The following is a 23,970-nucleotide window of genomic DNA, read 5'->3' as shown; positions in this document are numbered from 1 at the left end:
ATATATTGCTCCCACAGGAATTGAAAACACAAAATCAGCCTAATTACAGAACTGCGCGACCACTACGGTTGCAGGTTCGAATTCTGCCTCGGGCATGGCTGTGTATGATGTCCTTAGGTTAGTTAGGTTTAAGTAGTTCTAAGTTCTAGGGGACTGATGACCTCAGATGTTAAGTCCCATAGTGCTCAGAGCCATTTTTGAACAGAATGTGCAGCCGCATTTAGGCATTCTTTCTTCCCATGTGTGTAAGTGAATGGAAAAGGGAAAAAAATGGTAATAACTGATATAATGGGATCTACCCTCTGCCACACACTTCACAGTGGTTTGCAGAGTACAGATGTAGATGTAAAATGTTGACCTATTCTAATGTGTTTTACAACAGAAAGGTAGCAAGACATATCAATAATTAACAACCAGTCTCATCCCCTTCATCCTTCTCAAAGGCAATAGAAAATAATTGTATATATATAAACTGTAACACACCTCTCTCAAAATAAGATATTTCAATCTTGATTTGGATATCGAACACATCCCTCCACAGATCACACTGCTTTTCAATGCACAAATCAGATTACGCCACATTTCAACTACAAAATATTGCTAACCGGTATTTTCAGTGACTTATCAAAAGCATGTGACTGTGCAGTTGACAGAAGCTCAAATATTATTGTATCAGAGATACTGCTGGTGACCGGTTTTCATACTGTTTAGCTATAAAATCCTGTGTTGCATTAATAAACTCTGGAAGTGCACAAAATAAAACAGTACTTCAGAATGGGAAATAATCACTAGAAGTGTATTGCAGGGATTAAAACTGAGTCTTCTTGTGTCCTTGTGACACACATATGATTTTCCTTTATACATCCAACAAGCAGAGATAAATCTCCTTGCTGTCACTGCAAGTATTAAAATCCAGCCCAATGGAGAAACTTCACTTTTTGAAAATGTAAATGATATTTAATTGAAAATTAATAACTAGTTCTCTGCAAATTGAGTGTCACTGAACTTAGATAAAAGACGTTACACGCAATCAGAATTACACAATGCCTGACCATGTGATTACAAATACTGCATGAGACTAAATCAATAAATGAAACAGATTATTCTAAATCCAGTGGATAAGTGAATTCTAAATCCAGTGGATAAGAACCTGAATTGGAAGTCATATGTTACAGATCCTTAACATCTAAGCTCTGCAACTCTTTTGCTATGTATAATATCAAATTTTGGAGATGAAACTGTAAGAAGGTTGACTTACTTTTCCTATTTTCATTCACTTAAGTCTTACGGCATCAAATTCTTGGGGAACTCATCACAGAGAAAAAAAAAGTGTTTATTGCACAGAAATGTCTAATAAGAATAACTTGTGGTGTCCACTCTGGAAACTCTAACAGACAGTTCTTTTTAACAGTTGGCATCTCGACAATAGCCTTACCATACATTTACTCCCTAATGAAGTATGTTATCAACAATCAATCACAGTCTGAAAACAGCAACAACACTCATAAATATGATATTAGAATGGGAAACAATTTACACTATCCATCACACAGCCTTACTGTACCACAGAAAAAAAGTGAGGCATTCACCCATAAAAATTTTTGACCATCTATGACGGGACAATCAATGGGTGTTATCAGTAACAGGGTGATTCTGTCCAACAGCTGGCCATTTTGGTTTGTAGCACTATGCATTTTCCGCACAGGGTAGTGCTGCACATTGACTGTGGTTCCACTCTTGAGGAAGTTGATAAGCAGAGGGCATCTGCAGTTGAAGTTGCACAATAATGCCCGACCTCACACTGCCTATTGGACAAAGGCAATGCTTCAGCGATTTGGTTGGGAAACATTGCAACATCCTCCCCACAGCCCAGATCATTCACTGTGTCATTTTCACTGTGTTGCTAACCTGAAGAAGGACATGCATAGACTTCCATTTCAGTCAGGTGAGGAAGTAAAACAATGGGTTCAGTTGTGGATCTGTCAGCGACCAACCGTCCCAGTGGGATAAATATATTAACATGTGTGGTAAATATTTTTGAATGGAACTATTCCATGCTCCTGTTGTTGCACGTGTTTGGTTTTCATTTGACTAGTTATGTACAGAATTTGATGGAAAAAAATTAACTTCAAACACAAATTGATATCGTATCTGCTTGACAGTTCCTTCTAATCCCTAGAAGAATTTCTGAATGTGTAGTCCCAGTAGTAGTACTATTTTGTGTGTGTGTGTGTGTGTGTGTGTGTGTGTGTGTGTGTGTGTGTGTGTGTGTGTCAGAGAAAGGTGAGAGAGACAATGAACACGGGTAAAAAAAACCCACACTTAAGAAATTGTGTAAATGGTCAGGATGTTGCCATATTTTCTAGATATACTTTGATTATAAAACTAATTCATTCCACATACATCTAAAAACATAGATGATGTGACTTGCCAAATGAAAGTGCTGGCAGGTCGACAGACACACAAACAAACACAAACATACACACAAAATTCAAGCTTTCGCAACAAACTGTTGCCTCATCAGGAAAGAGGGAAGGAGAGGGAAAGACGAAAGGATGTGGGTTTTAAGGGAGAGGGTAAGGAGTCATTCCAATCCCGGGAGCGGAAAGACTTACCTTAGGGGGAAAAAAGGACGGGTATACACTCGCACACAAACACATATCTATCCACCAAGATGTCACAATTATGATCCATGGAATATGAATATAAATAATAAAGTTGTACAATTATTATCTATGCCTGCTTCTTGATAATACAGGGAGAAGTTACACGTGTTTGTGGGGCATGAGTTTGTTTTACAAGAGTTTTGTGTTTCATAATCAGTTTATACAACTGAAAATCTTTTTTAATATGACCAAAAATGTTTTCTGCTTAGGTAAAATGTAGCTTTTATGACTTACATGCTTTCCCATGTTAGTGCCTCAAATAATGACAGTGCGAGGCAGAGTTGTAAGCCTACACCTTTTATTACTCAATTCGTAAATTGAGCATGCATTAAAGGAAACCAAGAAGAAATTAGCAAACAGAATTAAAGTTGATGGAGAGAAATAAAAACACTGAGGTTTGTCAGCGATATTGCAGCACTAACAGTGACAGCAAAAAAATTGGACGAACAGGTGAACAGAATGTATAGCGTAAGACTGCAGAGTCTCGCAGCAGTAACACTGAATACAAAGTTCTTAAGTTTTCAATTGCATCTAAAAGACTAAAATTACGTGAGCTTTTGGCCAAACATTCCTTTGCCACTTGAAAATGGCCAAGCAGTGCTTGTCTGAAAACTTATGTAATTTTAATCACTTGACACAGCTGAAAGCCCGAGAACTTTTTATTCAGAATGTATAATGTCTCAAAAGGAAGTTATGAGATGGACATCAACAGAAGTAAAACAAGGATGATGGGATGTAGATGAATTAAATATGGTGATGTTGAAGGAATTTGATTAGTGAAGGAGACACTAACTGTAGTACAGGAGTTTTATTACATGGGCAGGAAAATTAATAGGCCAGTCTAAGTGGAGAGGATATAAAATGCAGGTTGACAACAGCAAAAAAAGTTTTTCTGAAAGCGAGAAATATGTAAACATTTGATATAAATTTTAGTATTATGAAACCTTTTCTGAAGGTATTTGTCTGTAAGTGAAATGATTATGATAATTAACAAGAAGGGAACAGAAATTCCTGAAATGTGATTTTACAGAAGAGTGAAGAGGATTAGATAGTTATATCAAAAAATTAATGAAGTAGTACTGAATAGAATTGGGGTAAAAAGAGATTTATGAAACTTGATGATTAAAAAGGGGATGACGGAACAACTCTTGATGTGTCAAGGAATAATGAAGGAAAGAGAGGATATCTGTGTGTGTGTGTGTGTGTGTGTGTGTGTGTGTGTGTGTGTGTGTGAAGAACAGGTAGACCTAGTAAGAGAAGACAACATCATGATAATTGGGGATCTGAATGCTCAGATTGGCACGAACAGAAATGGATATGGAAGACGAAATGTTGAGGGTGAAGAAATTCTAAATCTGTGCATAAGAAATCATCTTTTAGTGAAGAATACATTCTTCAAGAAACAAGATAGCCATAAGATTACTAGATATGGCTGGTGTAGCAAATCTAAGACAATTAACAGACAAATTAATTGGAGGAAAAGTAAGGGACACCAAAGTCATACCAAGTGAGCACTAGTGGCCACAGGTTACTAGTAGTTGATCTAAATTATAAGAAGAAAAGTTTGAATACTGTACAAAGAATGCCAAAAATTAAGGAGTGGCAGTTGAAAGAAGAAGAAAATAAGAAAAGTTTCTAAAATCCAGAAGCACAAAAGTTGCCGATAACTGAAAGGGGTAGTGTAGAGGAAGAGTGGAACCAATTTAGAACATCAACAGTTAATAGTGCTGTGCAGATATGAGGCAAAACAAAAGGTAAAGTGAAGGACGAAGAAATCAGTTGGTAGAACGATAGAGTAAAAGACGCAATTAAAAAACGTAATATGATAAAGAAAACCATGGAGTTTGAAAAAAGAGATCAGAACCAGTGCCTAGTGCCAAAAGATGAACACAAGGTGATAACACTGGAGAAGGAATACCGACAAAAGAAACTCCAAGCAAAGAGAATTGTGAAAGAAGAAAAGGTGAAGAGTTGGGAAATATTCACCTAGATAGCAAAGAGAACCAAAAACTACTATATGGGTTACTGAAAAGTAAAAGTTCGGACAGAGAAGACATAAAAGCGATTGAAACAGAGGATGGGGATATTATCAGGGATGTGGAAGGTATCAGAGAAGAGATGAAAAGTGGGGAAGGTGCACAAGAAAGTGACACTGAAGTCATTGAATTACAGGAGCAGCAGGATCCAATCTCTTGGTTAGAAACTGAGAATTCTCTGAAATAGATGAAAAGCGGGCAGGTGGTTGGAGTAGATGAGCTGACAGCAGATATAATTAAAGCCGCAGTAATCCATGGGATACAATGGTTCCACTAGGTACTGGGGGTGATATGGAAAGAAAACAAAGTGCCAGATGAATGGAAAACAGGAATTATAATACCATTGTTCAAGAAAGGTAGCAGAAAGAAATGCACCAACTACTGAGGAATCACACTGTTATCACACTGTCTTAAGATAATGGGAAAGCTCATAGAAAAAAAGATTGTGGAAAATTCTAGAACAGCATGGGTTCAGAAGTAATAGGGGAACAATAGATCTCATTTTCTCCCTCTGTCAGAAAATGGAAAAGTACTGGGAAAAAGGAAAGGAGTTGATAGTAGTATTCATGGATTTGGAAAAAAACATATGACAGTGTACCAAGGGATAAAATATGGGAATTCAGAGAAAACATAATGTTCCTGATTCATTAATTTCAAAAGTCCAGATGCTGTACGATGGTTGTGAGAGCAGTGTACAAGTAGTAGGACGTGGGAAGATCAAAATGGTTTAAGACAAAGAGAGAGGTTTAGCATGGAAGTTCGCTCTCCCCTTTACTCTTCATTACACTTATTGACACAATCATGAAAAAAATCAAGGCAGAAGAAAATGAAGATCTCAATCCTTTTGTTTTTGCTGGTGACATCGCCATTTGGGGAGAGGCGGAAATGGAGGTTCAGAGGAGACTAGGTAACTGGAACACAAAATTTAAAATATTCACATTAACTGTGAGTAGGAACAAGACAGTGGCAATGAAGATGAGCAGGACACCCACACCTTGTCACATCATACTGGAGGGGAAGAAGGTTGAATGTGTGAAAAGCATCATATCACACGATGGAAGTTCCAAACTAGAAGTCTTAAACAGAATAACAAAAGAATCTAGCTTCTTCCACCAAGTACAAAATCTAATCTGGGACCAGGAAGTCCCTCAAAGAGCCAAACAGACCATTTATAAAACTTACCTCCTGCCAATCCTGATGTATAGTCTAGAGGCCTGTGTCATAAATAAGAGGGAAGAGAGTCAAATGCAAGCATGTGAAATTAAGTTCCTTAGGTCAGCTCTACATAAAACTAGGAGAGAGACAGAGTCAGGAATGATTATGTAAGGAGAGACCTGCAGGTGACATTGACAGCAGAGGAGAGGACGAGTGCTTTGAGACTGAAGTGGTTCGATCGTGTGGAGCGAATGCACCCAACTCAAACCCCACACCAGTATTTGGAGATGGAGGTACCAGGAAGAAGACCAGGTGGACAGCCCAGAATGAGATGGACAGACCAGGTTAAGAAAGATCTCAAGAGGAGAGGAGTAACATGGGATGTAGTGGAGAGGGAAAAGCTATACCAGGACAAAAACCAATGTAGGCATATCATTCACCAAGTTCCTACCCGGCGTGCTGGAAGGAAATTCTGATGATGATGATGATGATGATTGTGTGTGTGTGTGTGTGTGTGTGTGTGTGTGTGTGTGTGTGTGTGTAAACAAGTGTGCAGAGCTGCATCAAACCAATCTTTGCACTGTAGATAACAATAACAGTAACAGCAGCAACAACTCAGTTCAAACCAATATTTTTAGCTAGAGAAATCTAAATCACTTTCAGAGCTCTTCAGTTATGAATTAGTAATATTTATGTCTAATGGTCAATGAAATTTTTCCACATAGACAACTGATATTACAAGTCAAGTACAACTACAATGAAGAATTGCAATGTAGTTACATCACTAGAAAACATTTACCCATATTGGAATAGTTACGGCACAAATAAAACAACCTCCCAGAAGGTTATCGTTAAAATACTGGAATTGTTCCTTGTTCTGTTAAATTCGGTACAATCCTGCACCACAAGTAAGATGTGCACTTTTTGTTGCATTAACAGGTAAAAAAGAACATTTGACTAGATGAACAACACTTCCTTACTAGTCACCAAAAACAGCAGTTCTTAGCAATCACTGAAACAGCAGCAAATGGTTGATGGTAACAACAGCCAGATACATGGTTGCATACACCCAAGATTAACTGTCCTCCTTTATTTCATACTGGCACTCAACCCACACAGCTCTACAGTTTATCATCACTGCTACAGAAGTACACTGCGCTTACTGAAATGTCTCTGCAGCATTCATATCCGGTTATGTAGCCAGTGATATCAAAAAGAACGTTGAAAATATTTGTGTAATACCACATTAAGAGAGAAAAAATAGTACCCACTGAGGCACCCTAATTAAATAATTAAACATACTGTACAATTAAAATAGGTAGTGGAAACAGACTTACAAACACATGCTGCCCAGCATCAACTCCATCTTGAACTGTAATTGTGGACGAGTTTGCTTTGTACTCATTTTCCACAGACTTCTGAACTTTTTGCACAGCACTGAATAAATCTGATATTTCATGTTTAGTTAGGTCTTGTATTCGCTTTGCTGGTCTTATAGGTGCTACAAGAACATCTGATTATAGTTGTAAGGAAAAACTTTTGAAACCATGTAAACTATGGCAAGTAACAGGCAAAAATACAGAAGAGAAAAAGAAAAAGAAGAAAAAAGTCACTAACTCCACTAATATTGTGTCATAAACACACTGAACAATCAAGTAGCTAAGAAACTAAATATTAGTTTATGCTCCTTTCAAGGCTGATCACTCATCTTAATACCCTATCATGGAACTTTCATTATCCTCCAATGACAAGATATACACTACCAATAGGAGAACTGTGAAATAATAATAGGCAATTTACATTGAGAGGACCTCATTTCAACATGTTCCATGAAGCACGTAATAAAGAATAAACCAAATTATTGATACAAATAAGAGAGGGAAAGAAAAAAACTCTGGAAAAAACCTCAATGACAGCTTCTTTCGTAGCATGTTGTATTTCTCACCCATGCTCAATTAACAGCACAGTTTACCACAACTTGATTGAATTTTCTCATTTTGTGAGAACTGAAGGGCGATCTGTTTAATTGTTAACCTTTCAACAACAGCCAAGATCACATAAAATATTTTTTTTTACTTAAGACAATTGGTTAAACAGATTATGCTGTCATCTTCAAGTCTTAAAATCTATTGTTGTGAAACATGTTCATGTACACTGATCTCACACACAAAAGTCATGTGGATAAAAATAGCACATTATAAAAGGTTTGTCATCACTAAAATATTTGAAAACATAAAGCAGCTTGTGCAACAAGCTATGTCCATACACATATTGCTCACAGTTGCTTGTTGCATCACACAAAACATTATACACAATAGCACAAGTGTTTACATATGCTGGACATATTCTAAACAGTGCAAATCCACTTTCAATGGAGTTGTAATTATAACTTGTTATTTTGGATTTACAGTAATAATTCACCTATACACAATGCTTTCATATTACACTGTTTGGATTTCATATATATATTTCTTGATTTTAAGAATATTTAAAGCAAATTGAGAAGAAAAAATAAGAACAATATGATGATAATTATTCTTTCTGTCTGCATTTGTTTAATATCTTGTACATAAAACATTAATATTATCCAGTAGTTTTCATCATTATCATTTTTCCACAATTCTAAAGCTCATATTTTGGTCAACTGATGTAAAATAATATCACCATTATTCTTTTTGTTATTCTGAAAACTGAATATCTTTCTTGTCCTTAAAGTGAAATAATTATACTTTAATTAATTCCAGTATTTTCACATAAAACAGTTGGCACAAGTCCAACTAACAGCAAAACAGTGAAATTTACTTGTATCGCATTTATATTAAAATTACTTGAATAAGCATATATAGCTTCACACTTATTCACACCATCTTAGAAAGAGACTTATTAATGTAAAAAACACATATGTACAACTAACAAAATATCAACCACTCAATTGTTCAAGAACGCATCTTTTAGGCTCAGGCTTTGTGTATACCTGTAAATGTAGTAGTTGGCTTCTAGACTAAAGTGAATAACAGAAACTGTAAGAATAGTCTATTTGCAAATTGAGTTGGCTTAAAAAATCCAAACATTTACATGAAACGATCATACTCCACAACAATAAAATCTTGAGTGAATTTGAGATAGCTACAATAACTTTTCTCTTTATTCAACACTTTTATTAAAGTCTTCAAGACTTCTTAGAATCAAATGCAGGAAGCTGCTATGATCACAATAGCTTTATGTGAAGATGCAGTTGGCAAATAAAATGATAATTCCACTTACCTTTCTTTATTTTGGAACAAAGATATACTTTAGAAGGGAGAAGTGTGAGACCTATTAAAAACTCCAGTGTGACCCCACATATAGAACATGAGTGTCTTTTTACACAATTAAAACAGGTCCAAAATCATAAGGCACATAGGATTAAACCAAATCTTTTATTTATGGCTATGTTAAATAACCACATTTGTTCAAATCTCTAAATCTTTCCACTGCAGCATTTGTTGCTGATGAGAAAACATAACTTCTCAGTACACTGTATAAGTCAGTGCAATAACTGTTAGGAAAGAGGAGCAATGTACTGGCATGTATTGTCCTCTAAATGCTTTTTGCTTTCCCCAGAACATGCAATTAATACACACACACACACACACACACACACACACACACACACACACACACACACACACACACACAATACGTTTCCTTTAAAGCTCAAGACACTATATGAATGTCTGATGGACATCCACAATTTCAAATTTATATCGACCTATATCAACACAGACTCCAAGATCAGTAATCACTCTTTAAATTTATTCATCATGTTTGTGCCAAATTCAGTCTTCCGTTACTTGTCAACTTTCACATCTACACAACAATAATTTTATCAGCACAGTCATCTAAAATTTAATTTTTGTTTCTTTTTCAATTATACAGTTAACTGTTCTGCTTATTTGTGCAGATTTACAGCTATATCACTATTATAATCATAATTTGTGTTACAACTCAGATATTTCAAATATGGCACCTGTTCAATTAGTTTGGTGTTAATTACCATTCTTGACCACACATGGTATTTACCTCGAAAACCCATAACCTTCATCTCACGTAATGAAATTTCAGGACAGTATTCTCTACATACTTCATTTGCCAATGTTCTGCTAACTGGAGGTCATCTTCTGTTTCTTATATTATTACTTTATCACCTGCAAACAGTGATCCACTTAGATTGGTGGGATTATCTAATTTAATTCCTGGATAATTATATGATTTTCAATTTTTAAGGTCATTTTCAGTGTAAATGTCAAAAGAACCTCTCTGCCTAACTCCTTTTTATGATATGAATATAATAGAGGGAAACATTCCACGTGGGAGAAATATATCTAAAAACAAAGATGATGTAACTTACCAAACAAAAGCATTGGCATGTTGATAGACACACAAACAAACTCAAACACACACACAAAATTCAAGCTTTTGCAACCAAACCCTTTCATCTTTCCCTCTCCTTCCCTCTTTCCTGATGAAGCAACTGTTGGTTGCGAAAGCTTGAATTTTGTGTGTGCGTTTGTTTGTGTGTCTATCAACATCCCAATGCTTTCGTTTGGTAAGTTACATCATCTTTGTTTTTAGATATATAACTCCTTTTTATTTTATTTTTATCTCATTTGTCATTTTCTTTCCTGGATTCAGTAGTACTTTGTTTCACAATACAAGATTTTAATTGTCCTTATAATGTACAGTGCATATTCACTGTCACTCATAATTGCGCCTAATTTATTTCTATCAAACCAATCAAATTGGAGGTCACGTGTGCGTGAGGTGTGCTTACTTGTGTGAATGAATGGCGTGTGGTTTTCTCTTTTTTTCTGATGAAGGCTGTGACCGAAAGCTATGTGTAAGTATCTTTCAATTGTTTCTGTCTACAACTTAAGATGTCATCTTTGCGGTAAGTAGCCATCTATCCTTTCCTTACATTGTTGACAATTCAATTAAAAGCATTTTCAAAATCTGTAAGAACAATATGGATTTCAAAATTAAGTTGTATTTGTTTATCTGTGAGTCATTTTATTGTAAACGCATTGTATCTACACATAATTTTTTTTTGTTGTTTAAAATTTTTAGCCCCTTGTGATTTTAACAGAACATGGTCCTCACGTTGGCTGAAAGGGTTTTATGCAGTGTGTGCCATGTGTTGTGAATAGTGATGAGAGCATGATGAATAGTGCAACATTGTCAATTAACATGAATATGAAAATAGCATAGTACACAATGTATAAAACCTTGGGACACTGGAACTGTAAATTATTACATGCCAGCAAGTATTTATTTTTGAAATGTGCCTTACTGTCTTATTAAGATGACATGTCTAAATTATTGCAAAATGATCTATGGATGAACCAACTGAAAAAACAACCAAATAGCCGGTAGAACAAAAAGGAGCACTAAAACCCTTTAAACCAATGCAGAAACTACTTCATTCTTCTTTTGTAATGTCATCTGCACACAAGCTCTTAGCAATCCAGTGCATGCCAAGAGGGAGTAGAAAACCTCAAATCGAATATGAACACCCAGAAAGATATGTCAAATAAAATATTTCAAAATTTGAATTACTTCACATCTGGCATCCTGTATTAAAAGATATGAACGTAATGGTTATAAGAAAAAGACACTTGCTAGCCAGCAATTTTCAAGAAAGGATACGACCAGGCAAAACACACTTCTTGTTTGTAAATGCAATTGTGTAGGGTGTTCTGTAAAAAACAGCATCTGCACTAACTGATGTTTGACCAAACTGGTAAACAGTATTTTCATTAGCTATGTCACCCTCATTTTTCAGTGGCACAAGTTCAGGGTACAAATCTAGTCTTCGGTGTTGCCATACAGGCATTGATGTTCTGACTTTGTCCACATACTTCAGGTCTATTTCTGCAAGTGCCATGTTAGTACCCTCATAGCACTGAGCTATAACAACACCCCATGGGTCCACAACCTGAAGAAAGAAACAACACACAGTGATGCATTTCATAAGTTCCTTTCCTCTATTTTTAAATTTGTATTAATGTAGATAGTTTGCGCTAGCACACATTTTAAATATTACAGTAGGATCAACAGAAAGAGTTAACAGCAAATATCTCCAAATTTTTCAAAACCAAAGGCTTCTCTTTCAAGAACTGTCAAGATATCACCTAATGCTTTGGCCAAACATAGATTATGGAATTTAGCATGAAATGAATAAAAACACTGACAAATGATTGATAACTACCTAGGTTCACTAAGTAAGTACTTTAGGGATAGTAACTGATTAGCTGTAGATTAAATGTCATTAACACACTATTGTCATCATTACTGTCATCTACCTATTTCTGAATACAAGTATTTCCTTCTTACATCACATTTATTTATACGGAATATAAATGGACATTGTTGGAAAATAAAGTTACATGTTTCAGACCTTGTTTGGTAACTAACAAAAAACTGGTATTTAAGGTAGACTGTGGAACAATTTTATTGTTTCCATCATACATCTCACATAAGTATCATGAGAATAGGGCACAAAGAGAAACATACAGTTACAGTCATTATTTCCTTGTTCTGCTTAAAAAATGAAAGAATGGAGTCATGAAGTAGTTAATACTGGTACAAGGTGTCCTCTGCAACACACTCCACTATGGTTTGTGGAATACATAAGTACATACATTAAATGACTGAACGCTGACAAGGGGACAAATAAAAGAATAAATAAGATTTCATTTAAGTCATGAGAGGTGAATTAAACAAACAAGAACAAAAGGATTGTGAGAAAGTTAGATAAAAAGGATGTGTGTTCGTAAAGGGGAGTTCTTGAAGTCAGTGAGCAAGAAGATTCTTAATGATTTGGAACAGAAAAATAAAGCTATAGTGTTGGATAGGTATAGTGGGAAAAGTAAGTTATAAAGAAGCCCAAATAAATGGCAATAGCTACGTACATGTGTGCTGACAATTGTCCACCTGCATACTTCTAATGAATAAATACTACAAGGGCATCATAAATTGAAAATCAAATCTCACCTACAGCCATAAATCTGTGTCCCTCCCTTCTTGTTGGTTTTTGATTCATGTGCATGACTATACATTATGAATATGTTACAGTCACATAAAGCAAAGTGAGCTGGTCAGTATCTTCCTTTAGCTGAGATAGTGGTCAGTAAAACTTGTAGAAAAATATGAAAAAGCACTTAAAGATCTTCTACACACAGTAAAAAATGTTGAACTGCAGCTTTCAGTACACTTTTTGGCAGAACAAATTAAACTTTCCATCTAATGTCACTGACACAGCAACAATAACAAAAAACTTATGCCACACAAAATACGTGCAATTAGTAGATGGGCACATGATGGTGGCAGCATCCTGCCAAAATGCGTCATGCCTAATAAAACACTGCTATTAAGATGTAAGTAAAGCATAAAAGTGTGTATTTTATAAAAATAAATACATATTGTCTTATTTAGGTTTTTCTCATTAATAATTAGTGTTTGATCTAGGTTTTCTTCTATTTCATCCTTACAATTCCCACTCTCACCTATTCATTTGTGCATTTTCCTGCACTCATTTGCTATCTCAGGGTTCCTGTGCAGACCCTTCTGGTACCTAGATGTAACTTTCCAATTTTCGGTACCTATCTGTGATTACACTTGTTATTAAAAATCCATTCTGCCTACCTTATTTGCTTCCGTATCATGGTCTATAACTATTTTGTAATAATTAACAAAACCTTTCAAAATGGCTAAGTTAACTTACATTTTGTTGGCATCATAACATTTTTAAAAATTTATCAGTTATTCTAAAACTGCCATTAATAAGAATCTTTCTGACAAATTAAAACTGTGTAACTGACAAGAGCTCAAATACAAATATTTGCTTTTTTGTGGGCAATAAACTGCATCTGGGACCAGGTCCAGCAAATAGTTCTGACTTGTGAGATATGTTCATATAAGAGAAAAAGTTTTAATCTTCAAGTCTAGTCATAGTTTACAAACTCACTTGCAGACTAAATAGCAATCCCTCTTCCAAATGATAAACATTAGATTTGTGGAACTTACGATCTTCATAAAATGTATGATTTTTAGAAGCTAACTATTAAATGAACTTAATTCTTACAATGATTATTATTGTTCACTGTCACAACAACCATTTCATGGCAGGTTTCTCAAGCAAGAAAAGATAAAAAGATATACCATAGCATGCCCCCAAGACGTCCGCTTCTTGTTATGCCTGCCAGTCTGGGCAGCAGCTACAACATAACACTGGCTTTCTATGGCTCGGGCTCTTAGGAGTGTCTCCCAGTGAGCAGATCCAGTCTCAAATGTGAATGCAGAAGGGTAGGTGAGAATCTGTGCACCATGTCGTGCTAACACCAGACTCAGCTCTGGAAACCTCATATCATAGCAATGGACTGAATTAAGGTATTATCAATTGTTGAATATTTGACAAATAAGTTGAATGAAAGTAAATGACAAACAATCTTACTGTGTTGCGAACAATGGATTATCAACACAACCTATTTAGAACAAAATGTCTCCCCCCACATTCTCAGATAGGAGCAAATCAAGAACACATCCCATATACAAAAGTATAAACTCAAATGGTTTGGTCACTCGGAGCCCCTTTGTTCCAGAAAAAATTAAATAAATAACACGTGCAAATGAAAATAAACTTCTTAAACAATTAGGTCCCCCCCCCCCCCCTTACACCCCATGAACCATGGACATTGCCGTTGGTGGGGAGGCTTGCGTGCCTCAGTGTTACAGATGGCCGTACCCTAGGTGCACGCACAACGGAGGGGTATCTGTTGAGACACCAGAAAAATGTGTGGTTCCTGAAGAGGGGCAGCAGTCTTTCCAGTAGTTGCAGCGCAACAGTCTGGATGATTGACTGATCTGGCCTTGTAACACTAACCAAAACGGCCTTGCTGTGCTGGTACTGTGAACGGCTGAAAGCAAGGGGGAACTACAACCGTAATTTTTCCCCAGGGCATGCAGCTTTACTGTATGATTAAATGATGATGGCGTCCTCTTGGGTAAAATATTCCGAGGTAAAATAGTCCCCCATTCGGATCTCTGGGTGGGGACTACTCAAGAGGACGTTGTTATCAGGAGAAAGAAAACTGGCATTCTACGGATCAGAGCGTAGAATGTCGATCCCTTAATCGGGCAGCTAGGTTAGAAAATTTTAAAAGGGAAATGGATAGGTTAAAGTTAGAAATAGTGGGAACTAGTGAAGTTCGGTGGCAGGAGGAACAAGACTTTTGGTTAGGTGAATACAGGGTTATAAATACAAAATCAAATAGGGCTAATGCAGAAGTAGGTTTAATAATGAATAAAAAAATAGGAGTGCGGGTAAGCTACTACAAACAGCATTATTGTGGCCAAGATAGACACAAAGCCCACGCCTACTACTGTAGTACAAGTTTATATGCCAACTAGCTCTGCAGATGATGAAGAAATTGATGAAATGTATGATGAGATAAAAGAAATTATTCAGGTAGTGAAAGGAGACGAAAATTTAATAGTCATGGGTGACTGGAATTCGAGAGTAGGAAAAGGGAGAGAAGGAAACACAGTAGGTGAATATGGATTGGGGGTAAGAAATGAAAGAGAAAGCCGTCTGGTAGAATATTGCACAGAGCATAACTTAATCATAGCTAACACTTGGCTCAAGAATCATAAAAGAAGGTTGTATGCGTGGAAGAAGCATGGAGATGCTAGAAGGTATCAGATAGATTATATAATGGTACGACAGAGATTTAGGAACCAGGTTTTAAAATGTAAGACATTTCCAGGGGCAGATATGGACTCTGACCACAATCTATTGGTTATGACCTGTAGATTAAAACTGAAGAAACTGCAAAAAGGTGGGAATTTAAGGAGATGGGACCTGGATAAACTGACTAAACCAGAGGTTGTACAGAGTTTCAGGGACAGCATAAGGGAACAATTGACAGGAATGGCGGAAAGAAATACAGTAGAAGACAAATGGGTAGCTCTGATGGATGAAGTAGTGAAGGCAGCAGAGGATCAAGTAGGTAAAAAGATGAGGGCTAGTAGAAATCCTTGGGTAACAGAATAAATATTGAATTTAATTGATGAAAGGAGAAAATATAAAAATACAGTAAATGAAGCAGGCAAAAAGTAATACAAGCATCTCAAAAATGAGATCGACAGGAAGTGCAAAATGGCTAAGCAGGGATGGCTAGAGGACAAATATAAGGATGTAGCGGCTTATCTCACTAGGGGTAAGATAGATACTGCCTACAGGAAAATTAAAGAGACCTTTGGAGAAAAGAGAACCACTTGTATGAATATCAAGAGCTCAGATGGAAACCCAGTTCTAAGCAAAGAAGGGAAAGCAGAAAGGTGGAAGGAGTATATAGAGGGTCTATATAAGGGCGATGTACTTGAGGACATTATTATGGAAGTGGAAGAGGATGTAGATGAAGATGAAATGGGAGGTACGATACTGTGTGAAGAGTTTGACAGAACACTGAAAGAACTGAGTCGAAACAGGGCCCCCGGAGTAGACAATATTCCATTAGAACTACTGACAGCCTTGGGAGAGCCAGTCCTGACAAAACTACACCACCTGGTGAGCAAGATGTATGAGACAGGCGAAATACCCTCAGACTTCAAGAAGAATATACTAATTCCAATCTCAAAGAAAGCAGGTGTTGACAGATGTGAAAATTACCGAACTATCAGTTTAATAAGCCATGGCTGCAAAATACTAAAATGAATTCTTTACAGACGAATGGAAAAACTGGTAGAAGCCAACCTTGGGAAAGATCAGTTTGGATTTCGTAGAAATATTGGAACACGTGAGGCAATACTGACCTTACGACTTATCTTAGAAGAAAGATTAAGGAAAGGCAAACCTATGTTTCTAGCATTTGTAGACTTAGAAAAAACCTTTTGACAATGTTGACTGGAATACTCTCTTTCAATTTTCTAAAGGTGGTAGGGGTAAAATACAGGGAGCAAAATGCTATTTACAATTTGTACAGAAACCAGATGGCAGTTATAAGAGTCGAGGGGCATGAAAGGGAAGCAGTGGTTGGGAAGGGAGTGAGACAGTGTTGTAGCCTCTCCCCGATGTTATTCAATCTGTATATTGAGTGAGCAGTAAAGGAAACAAAAGAAAAATTTGGAGTAGGAATTAAAATCCATGGAGAAGAAATAAAAACTTTGAGGTTTGCGGATGACATTGTAATTCTGTCAGAGACAGCAAAGTACTTGGAAGAGCAGTTGAACTGAATGGACAGTGTCTTGAAAGGAGGATATAAGATGAACATCAACAAAAGCAAAACAATGATAATGGAATGTAGTCGAATTAAGTCGTGTGATGCTGTGGGAATTAGATTAGGAAATGAGACACTTAAAGTAGTAAAGGAGTTTTGCTATTTGGGGAGCAAAATAACTGATGATGGTCGAAGTAGAGAGGATATAAAATGTAGACTGGCAATGGCAAGGAAAGCATTTCTGAAGAGGAGAAATTTGTTAACATCGAGTATAGATTTAAGTGTCAGGAAGTCTTTCTGAAAGTATTTGTATGGAATGTAGCCATGTATGCAATTGAAACATGGATGATAGTTTGGACAAGAAGAGAATAGAAGCTTTCGAAATGTGGTGCTACAGAAGAAGGATGAAGATTAGATGGGTAGATCACATAACTAATGAGGAGGTATTTAATAGGATTGGGGAGAAGAGGAGTTTGTGGCACAACTTGACAAGAAGAAGGGATCGGTTGGTGGGACATGTTCTGAGGCATCAAGGGATCACCAATTTAGTATTGGAGGGCAGCGTGGAGGGTAAAAATCATAGAGGGAGACCAAGAGATGAATACACTAAGCAGATTCAGAAGGATGTAGGTTGCAGTAGGAATGGGGAGATGAAGAAGCTTGCACAGGATAGATTAGCATGGAGAGCTGCATCAAACCAGTCTCAGGACTGAAGACCACAACAACAACAACAACAACAAACAATTAGGTTGGAATATCACCCAAGACTTTTCATAACAAGATGAGACAGAATTAATTGTGGAATGCCAACAAGAGATGTGATTTCACAGCAAGAAAGTTGATGAAAAGGCAACCAAAATATCAAATATAACAGCTATACAACTGGAAAAAGCAATAAAATATATGTTGATGACACAAGCGAACATCAGATGGTAGGAAAAACATAGATTTAAAACTACAAAATGAAGAGAGGTTTCTAGTACAGAGTGAGCCTTGTTGGGATAGTCAAGGTGTGTGGAGATCTTTAGGGGGAATTACAAACAAACAAACACGCACGCACGCACGCACGCACGCACGCACACACACACACACACACACACACACACACACACACAGAGAGAGAGAGAGAGAGAGAGAGACTGGAATAAAAGAAGAGAGACAATAGTGAGGATGTATATCTTACGCAAGTAGATGGTGAGAACCAGTCTCTTGTTGTAGAGCTGATTTCTACTGCAAAGTTTTGAAGTGTCTTACAGTAGAATATGTGCCATTTGATGATACTGTGATGTATAACATTAGCTAGGGGAGGTTAAAGTGTATTATAAGTACAGGTTTAACTACATCAATTCATTATTGCTGCCAAATTCGTAATCATCATGCCAACATAGAAAAATTGAAAAACACTGCTCATCTGTGAAATAAATATGGTTTGGCATCATCATCACCAAATTACAATTAACAATTAACAGAAACAGGTAGAGCCTAATGCTGCCGCACATTCACACTGACAGGTATAAAACACAACAGTAGAAATCTTGGTTCTTTCTCATGTATGTTTCTGCTTCCAAATGACAGTAACTCAGAATTTTCTGGTGAGAACATATTTGGTATGTGCAATTCACAAACAGGCTTCAGCTTAAATTAATGCCTCCACCTGTTTGCTGCTTGTTTTCCAGTAACTACTCCTGCCATTATTCTTATTGTTGCCATTCTCTATTTGTCATTATCTCCATTCATCACCTGCTACACTGTTATCATCATCTCAAATAATGTTTTGTGTTATTCATGCATCTTTTTTCTCTCACTTGCTCTCTCTCAGTTTGTCCCTATGATATTTTGTTCTCACGTTTTTTGCACTCTCTTTCCATTAATTGTTTGTGTGTTCTATTTCCATCTTCGTTAATAATATTTTCACATTCTTAAATCTAATTAACTCCTAAATCATTTTCTTTCTAGTTCCTGAGTGCTGATGTCTCAGTTTTTGCTTCATTTCAGTTCAAATCAACTTTTTCCATTCTGTGACACTGTATTAACCACATCTATCTGTTTTAATGCTATTAACTAATTAAATTAGTATGACATGTTCAGTGGCATACTGCCATTCTTGGCTGCCTTTCATTAATGCTTCAAAATTTCCAACTTCACAAATTTAGAATAGTTTGCTTGTATTTAGAGTTTTTGATGTGCAGTAAGACACATAAAATACTGCAAATTGACCTAACTAGCAATGCTTAATAATGCTTGTTGTTGTGATCTTCAGGCTGAAGACTGGTCTGATGCAGTTCTTCACATTACTCTATCCTGTGTACCAAATTTTACAGATTATAAGACGCTACCCACTATAAGACACACCAAAATGTTTACGTAATTTTTTTAAAAAATAACATTTTTCTTATTAGATTGCAAATCCAGACTAAAAAAATTCTTAGTTTGTAAAACTGAACTGACCTTTAAAATCCCTGAAAATTCTCGTCTTCCAGATTTGGCCATTTTGCTTTCAGTTCTCTACTTGGGCATTTAGTCTTCCTCATTCTTTTCAGTTCTTTTTTACTGGTTCGTACATGGTGAATGGTTTTTTTTCTATTGGTGGAGGGGCAAAATGTCACTCAGCTGCTCTGATTTTATGTTGTTCTGCCTATGCTATTATTTTCAATTTATCAATATTATGAAACAGAAAGTTGCTACTCACCATATAGCGGAGGTGCTGTCACAGATAGACACAACAAAAAGACCAACACAAATAAAGCTTTCGGCCAGTAAGACCTTAGTCAACAATAGACGAAACACACACACACACACACACACACACACACACACACACACACACACACACAAACTGAATCCACACTGCTTCGCGCGCGCGCGTGTGTGTGTGTGTGTGTGTGTGTGTGTGTGTGCACGCGCGTGTGCGTGCGTGCACGCGCACACGCATCTGTTGACGAAGGCCTTACTGGCCAAAAGCTTTATTTGTGACATTCTTTTTGTTGTACCTATCTGCAACTCAGCATCTCTGCTATATGGTGAGTAGCAACTTTCCTTTTCATAATATTGTTACATTCCAGCCAGGATTTTCCATTGTTTTATTTTCAATTTACAGCTTGCACCATATAAATACCTTTTATTTTTTTCCATTATGAAACTAACTATAACAAAAGTATTGTCCTGTTACTGATAACACAACTCGATTTCAAGTTCACTGGCACCATAGACTGGATGCATTATAGGCTGGACAGTGCTCTGTGTTTATGATGGCGGGTGGGATGGAGACAGTGTTAGCAATCCCCGCAACTCATATTTGTCGCATCTACATGTACATCTACATCCACACTTACACAGATACTCCACAAGCCACCGTAAGGTGCATGGCGGAGGGTACCCTATACCACTTCTTGTCATCTCCCCTGCTTTTCCGCTCGCAAATAGAGCGAGGGAAAAATGATTGTCTGCACACATCCATAGGAGCCCTAGTTTCTCGTAGCTTATCTTTGTGGTCCTTACACGTGATGTACATTGACAGGAGCAGAATCGTTCGGCAGTCAGCTTCAAATGACGGTTCTCCAAATTTTCTCAACAGTGTTTCCCGAAAAGAACGCGCCTTCCCTCCAGGAATTCCTGTTTGAGTTCCCGAGGCACCTCTGTAACTGTTTGAACCTACCAGTAACAAATCTATCAATCCTCCTCTGAACTGCTTTGATGTCTTCCTTTAATCCGACCTGATACGGATCCCACACACTCGAGCGATACTCGAGAATAGGTCGCACCAGGATTCTATATGCAGTCTCCTTTACAGCTGACCCACTCTTTCCTAAATTTCTCCTAATAAACTGAAGTTGACCATTTGCCTTCCCTACCACAGTTTTCACAAGCTCGTTCCACCTTATATCACTTTTCAACATTATGCCTAGATATTTAAACGACTTGAGTGTGTCAAGCTGTACATTTTCCCACATTTAGGGCCAGCTGCCATTCATCACACCAACTGGAAATTTTGGCTAAGTCGTCTTGTGTCTTCCTACAGTCACTCAACTTCGACACCTTACCGTACACCGTGGCGTCATCAGCAAACAATTGCACACTGCTGCCTACCCTGTCTGCCAAATCATTTATGAATATAGAGAACAACAATCCTATCACACTTCCCTGGGGCACTCCTGATGATACTGCTGTCTCTGATGAACACTCACCACTGAGGAAAAAGAAGTCTTCGAGCCACTCACTTATTCCATATGCTTGTACCTTCGTTAACAGCCTGTAATGGGGCACCATGTCAAATGCTTTCTGGAAGTCTAGAAATATAGAATCTGCCTGTTGCTCTCCATCCATAATTCCCAGTATAACATGTGAGAAAAGGGTAAGCTAATTTTCACATGAGCGATGCTTTCTAAAACCATGCTCATTCGTGGGCATAAGCTGCTTAGTCTCAAGAAAGTTTATTATATTCGAATTGAGAATGTGTTCAAGGATTCTGCAGCATACCGGAGTTAGTGATATTGGTCTGTAATTTTGCCGGTCCATTATTTTACCTTTCTTATATACTGGAGTCATCTGTGCCTTTTTCCAGCCACTTGGGACTTTGTGCTGGGTGAGAGATTCACGATAAACACTAGCTAGGTAAGGGCCAATGCCGTGAGTATTCTTTGTAAAATCAAACTGGGGTTCCATCCAGACCTGGTGATTTGGTGTTTATTTGCTTCTCTACACCATGTATGCTTATTTCTATGTCCTCCCAATGGGGGTCTGTCTGATGGTCAAATGATGGTATGTTTGTATGGTTCTCCTGCATGAATGATTTCTTGAACATGAAATTTAGAACTTCGGCTTTCATTTTGCTATCTTCAACTGCCACACCAGACTTATCAACAAGGGACTGAATGGAAGCCTTAGACCCGCTTAGCAATTTTCCATGCAACCAGAATTTTCTCAGGTCCTCTGCCAGATCTTTTGCTAAAGTGTGATGGTGGCAACTGTTGTCTGCTTTGCGCATAGCTCTTACCACAGAGCATGAATCTCTATTAACCTTTGCTTGTTGTCAACTGTGCATCCCCTTTTGAACGTAAGGTGCGACAGCCTCTGCTTCCTCACCATCTTATGAATTTCGCTGTTAAACGATGGTGGGTCTATTCCATCCTTTATCCACTTACTAGGCATGTAACTCTCCAGACCATGATTTACAATCTGCTTAAACTTTGCCCATAAATTCTCTACATCCATCTTACTAGTACTAAGTGATCCAATTCACTGTCTAAGTAAGATGTTAATAACTGCTTATCTGCTCTGTCTAGCAAGAACACTCTCCTAGCCTTCTTGACTAATTTATTAACTTTCTAAATCGAAGTTCCTATAATGACATCATCGCAATTTTATACTGACATTATCAATAAGGTCTGGCCTATTTGTAGCTACAAGGCCTAAGATATTTCCATTGTGTGCGGGCTGCCGAGCTAGCTGCTCAAGACAATTTTCAGAAAACATGTTCAAAAATATTTCCCATGACTGTCTGTCTGTGCCTACCACAATGAATTCATAGACATCCCAGTCTATACTCAACAGGTTAGTCACTTGCGACTAGTACTGCTTGAGCTGAGTATTTATGCACTATTGACCATTGATTTTCTTTGAATGACTCTGGAACTGCCACACCAGAATCGGTTGGCCAGTAAAAACATCCATCAATTAACTAAGCTTCACCTACACCTATTACATGTGACCAGACGACTTCACTGTCACACTCAACTTCGATCTCAATAGAGACAATATTTTTGTAAACTGCCATGAAAACTCCCCCTCCTATGGCCTCTAATCTATCTTTCTGATAAATGTTCAAGAACTTGCTAAATACCTCAGAGCTTTCCACTTTGGGTTTCAGCCAGCTCGCAGTCATGTTGGTGAACTGCTGGTGCCAATGGAATCCAATGTTGCCAGATAGAGAGATGTTTCCCATGGCATCGGATATATGGCCATTTTTAAGACTAGTGGGAATTTGATTTCAAACACTGGACATTTTTATATTAATTGCGAGTATAAGAGGCACCTGAATTTAGGAGGCAATTTTTTGAAGGAAGAAGTGCATCTTAACAGTCCACAAAATATGACAAGCCTCTTCACCTCTGAATAACTACTGCAACCTACATTCTTATAAATCTGCTTACTCTACATCTCTTGATCTCCGTCTATGATTTTTATCCCACACACTTCCCACCAATACTAAATTGGTGATCCCTGATGTCAAGCGTCGAGCGTGCATGGTGCAGGATGCATAGTGCAGTTGATATGCAGCAGGGGGAGTCAGACCATGTTCCGAGTCAACGCATTTCAACTGTCATAACTTTATCAGTAAATTGTCATAGTATTTGTTACGAAGTCCTCGAATTTACTGCCCTCCAGGAAAGCTCTCATGTTCAAATTATTCCTGGGACCGAGAGCTGGCTGAAACCTAAAGTGTTAAGGTCCGAGAAATTTAGCGATGCATGGAATGTATATTGGAAAGACAGATTGGAGGCCGTAGGAGGGGAAGTGTTCATTACAGTTTAAAAAAATATTGTCTCTATTGATGTCGAAGTTGAGTGCAACAGTAAGTTATTTGGTCGAAGACGTAGGTGAAACCAACTTAATTGCTGAATGCTATTACCAGCCACCTGATTCTGCTGTGACAGTTCTAGAGTCATTCAAAGAAAGTCTATGGCCAGTAGTGTAGAAATACCCAGATCATGCAATTCTAGTTGGTGGTGACTTTAACCTACCAGATACAGAATGGGATGTCTAAGGATAAACTGTGGGGCATACGGACAGACAGTGGTGCAAAATACTTTTGGACATGTTTTCTTAAAACTATCTTATCCAGCTAGCTCGGCAACCCAC

The 23,970-nt window shown here is 37.4% G+C and overlaps 1 protein-coding gene across 2 annotated transcripts in view; it reads right to left on the bottom strand.

Annotated features, from left to right (window-relative positions):
* The window catches only part of LOC126262548 (nitrilase and fragile histidine triad fusion protein NitFhit), a 64,142-nt gene that overhangs the window by 10,984 nt on the left and 29,188 nt on the right, over positions 1 to 23,970 (bottom strand). For both annotated transcript variants that reach the window (XR_007546740.1, XM_049959233.1), the window contains exons 4-6: positions 14,057 to 14,270; positions 11,543 to 11,831; positions 7,195 to 7,370 (exon numbers count right to left, since the gene is read on the bottom strand). Coding sequence is in view for 1 of the 2 variants with exons in the window: in XM_049959233.1 (XP_049815190.1) it covers positions 7,195 to 7,370; positions 11,543 to 11,831; positions 14,057 to 14,270 (679 nt within the window). In the remaining variant the exon portion in view is untranslated. The remainder of the gene's footprint in view (positions 1 to 7,194; positions 7,371 to 11,542; positions 11,832 to 14,056; positions 14,271 to 23,970) is intronic.

Source organism: Schistocerca nitens, chromosome 6 (genome assembly GCF_023898315.1).
Source record: "Schistocerca nitens isolate TAMUIC-IGC-003100 chromosome 6, iqSchNite1.1, whole genome shotgun sequence".
NCBI lineage: Eukaryota > Metazoa > Arthropoda > Insecta > Orthoptera > Acrididae > Schistocerca > Schistocerca nitens.
This window is presented reverse-complemented; position numbering and strand designations above follow the sequence as displayed.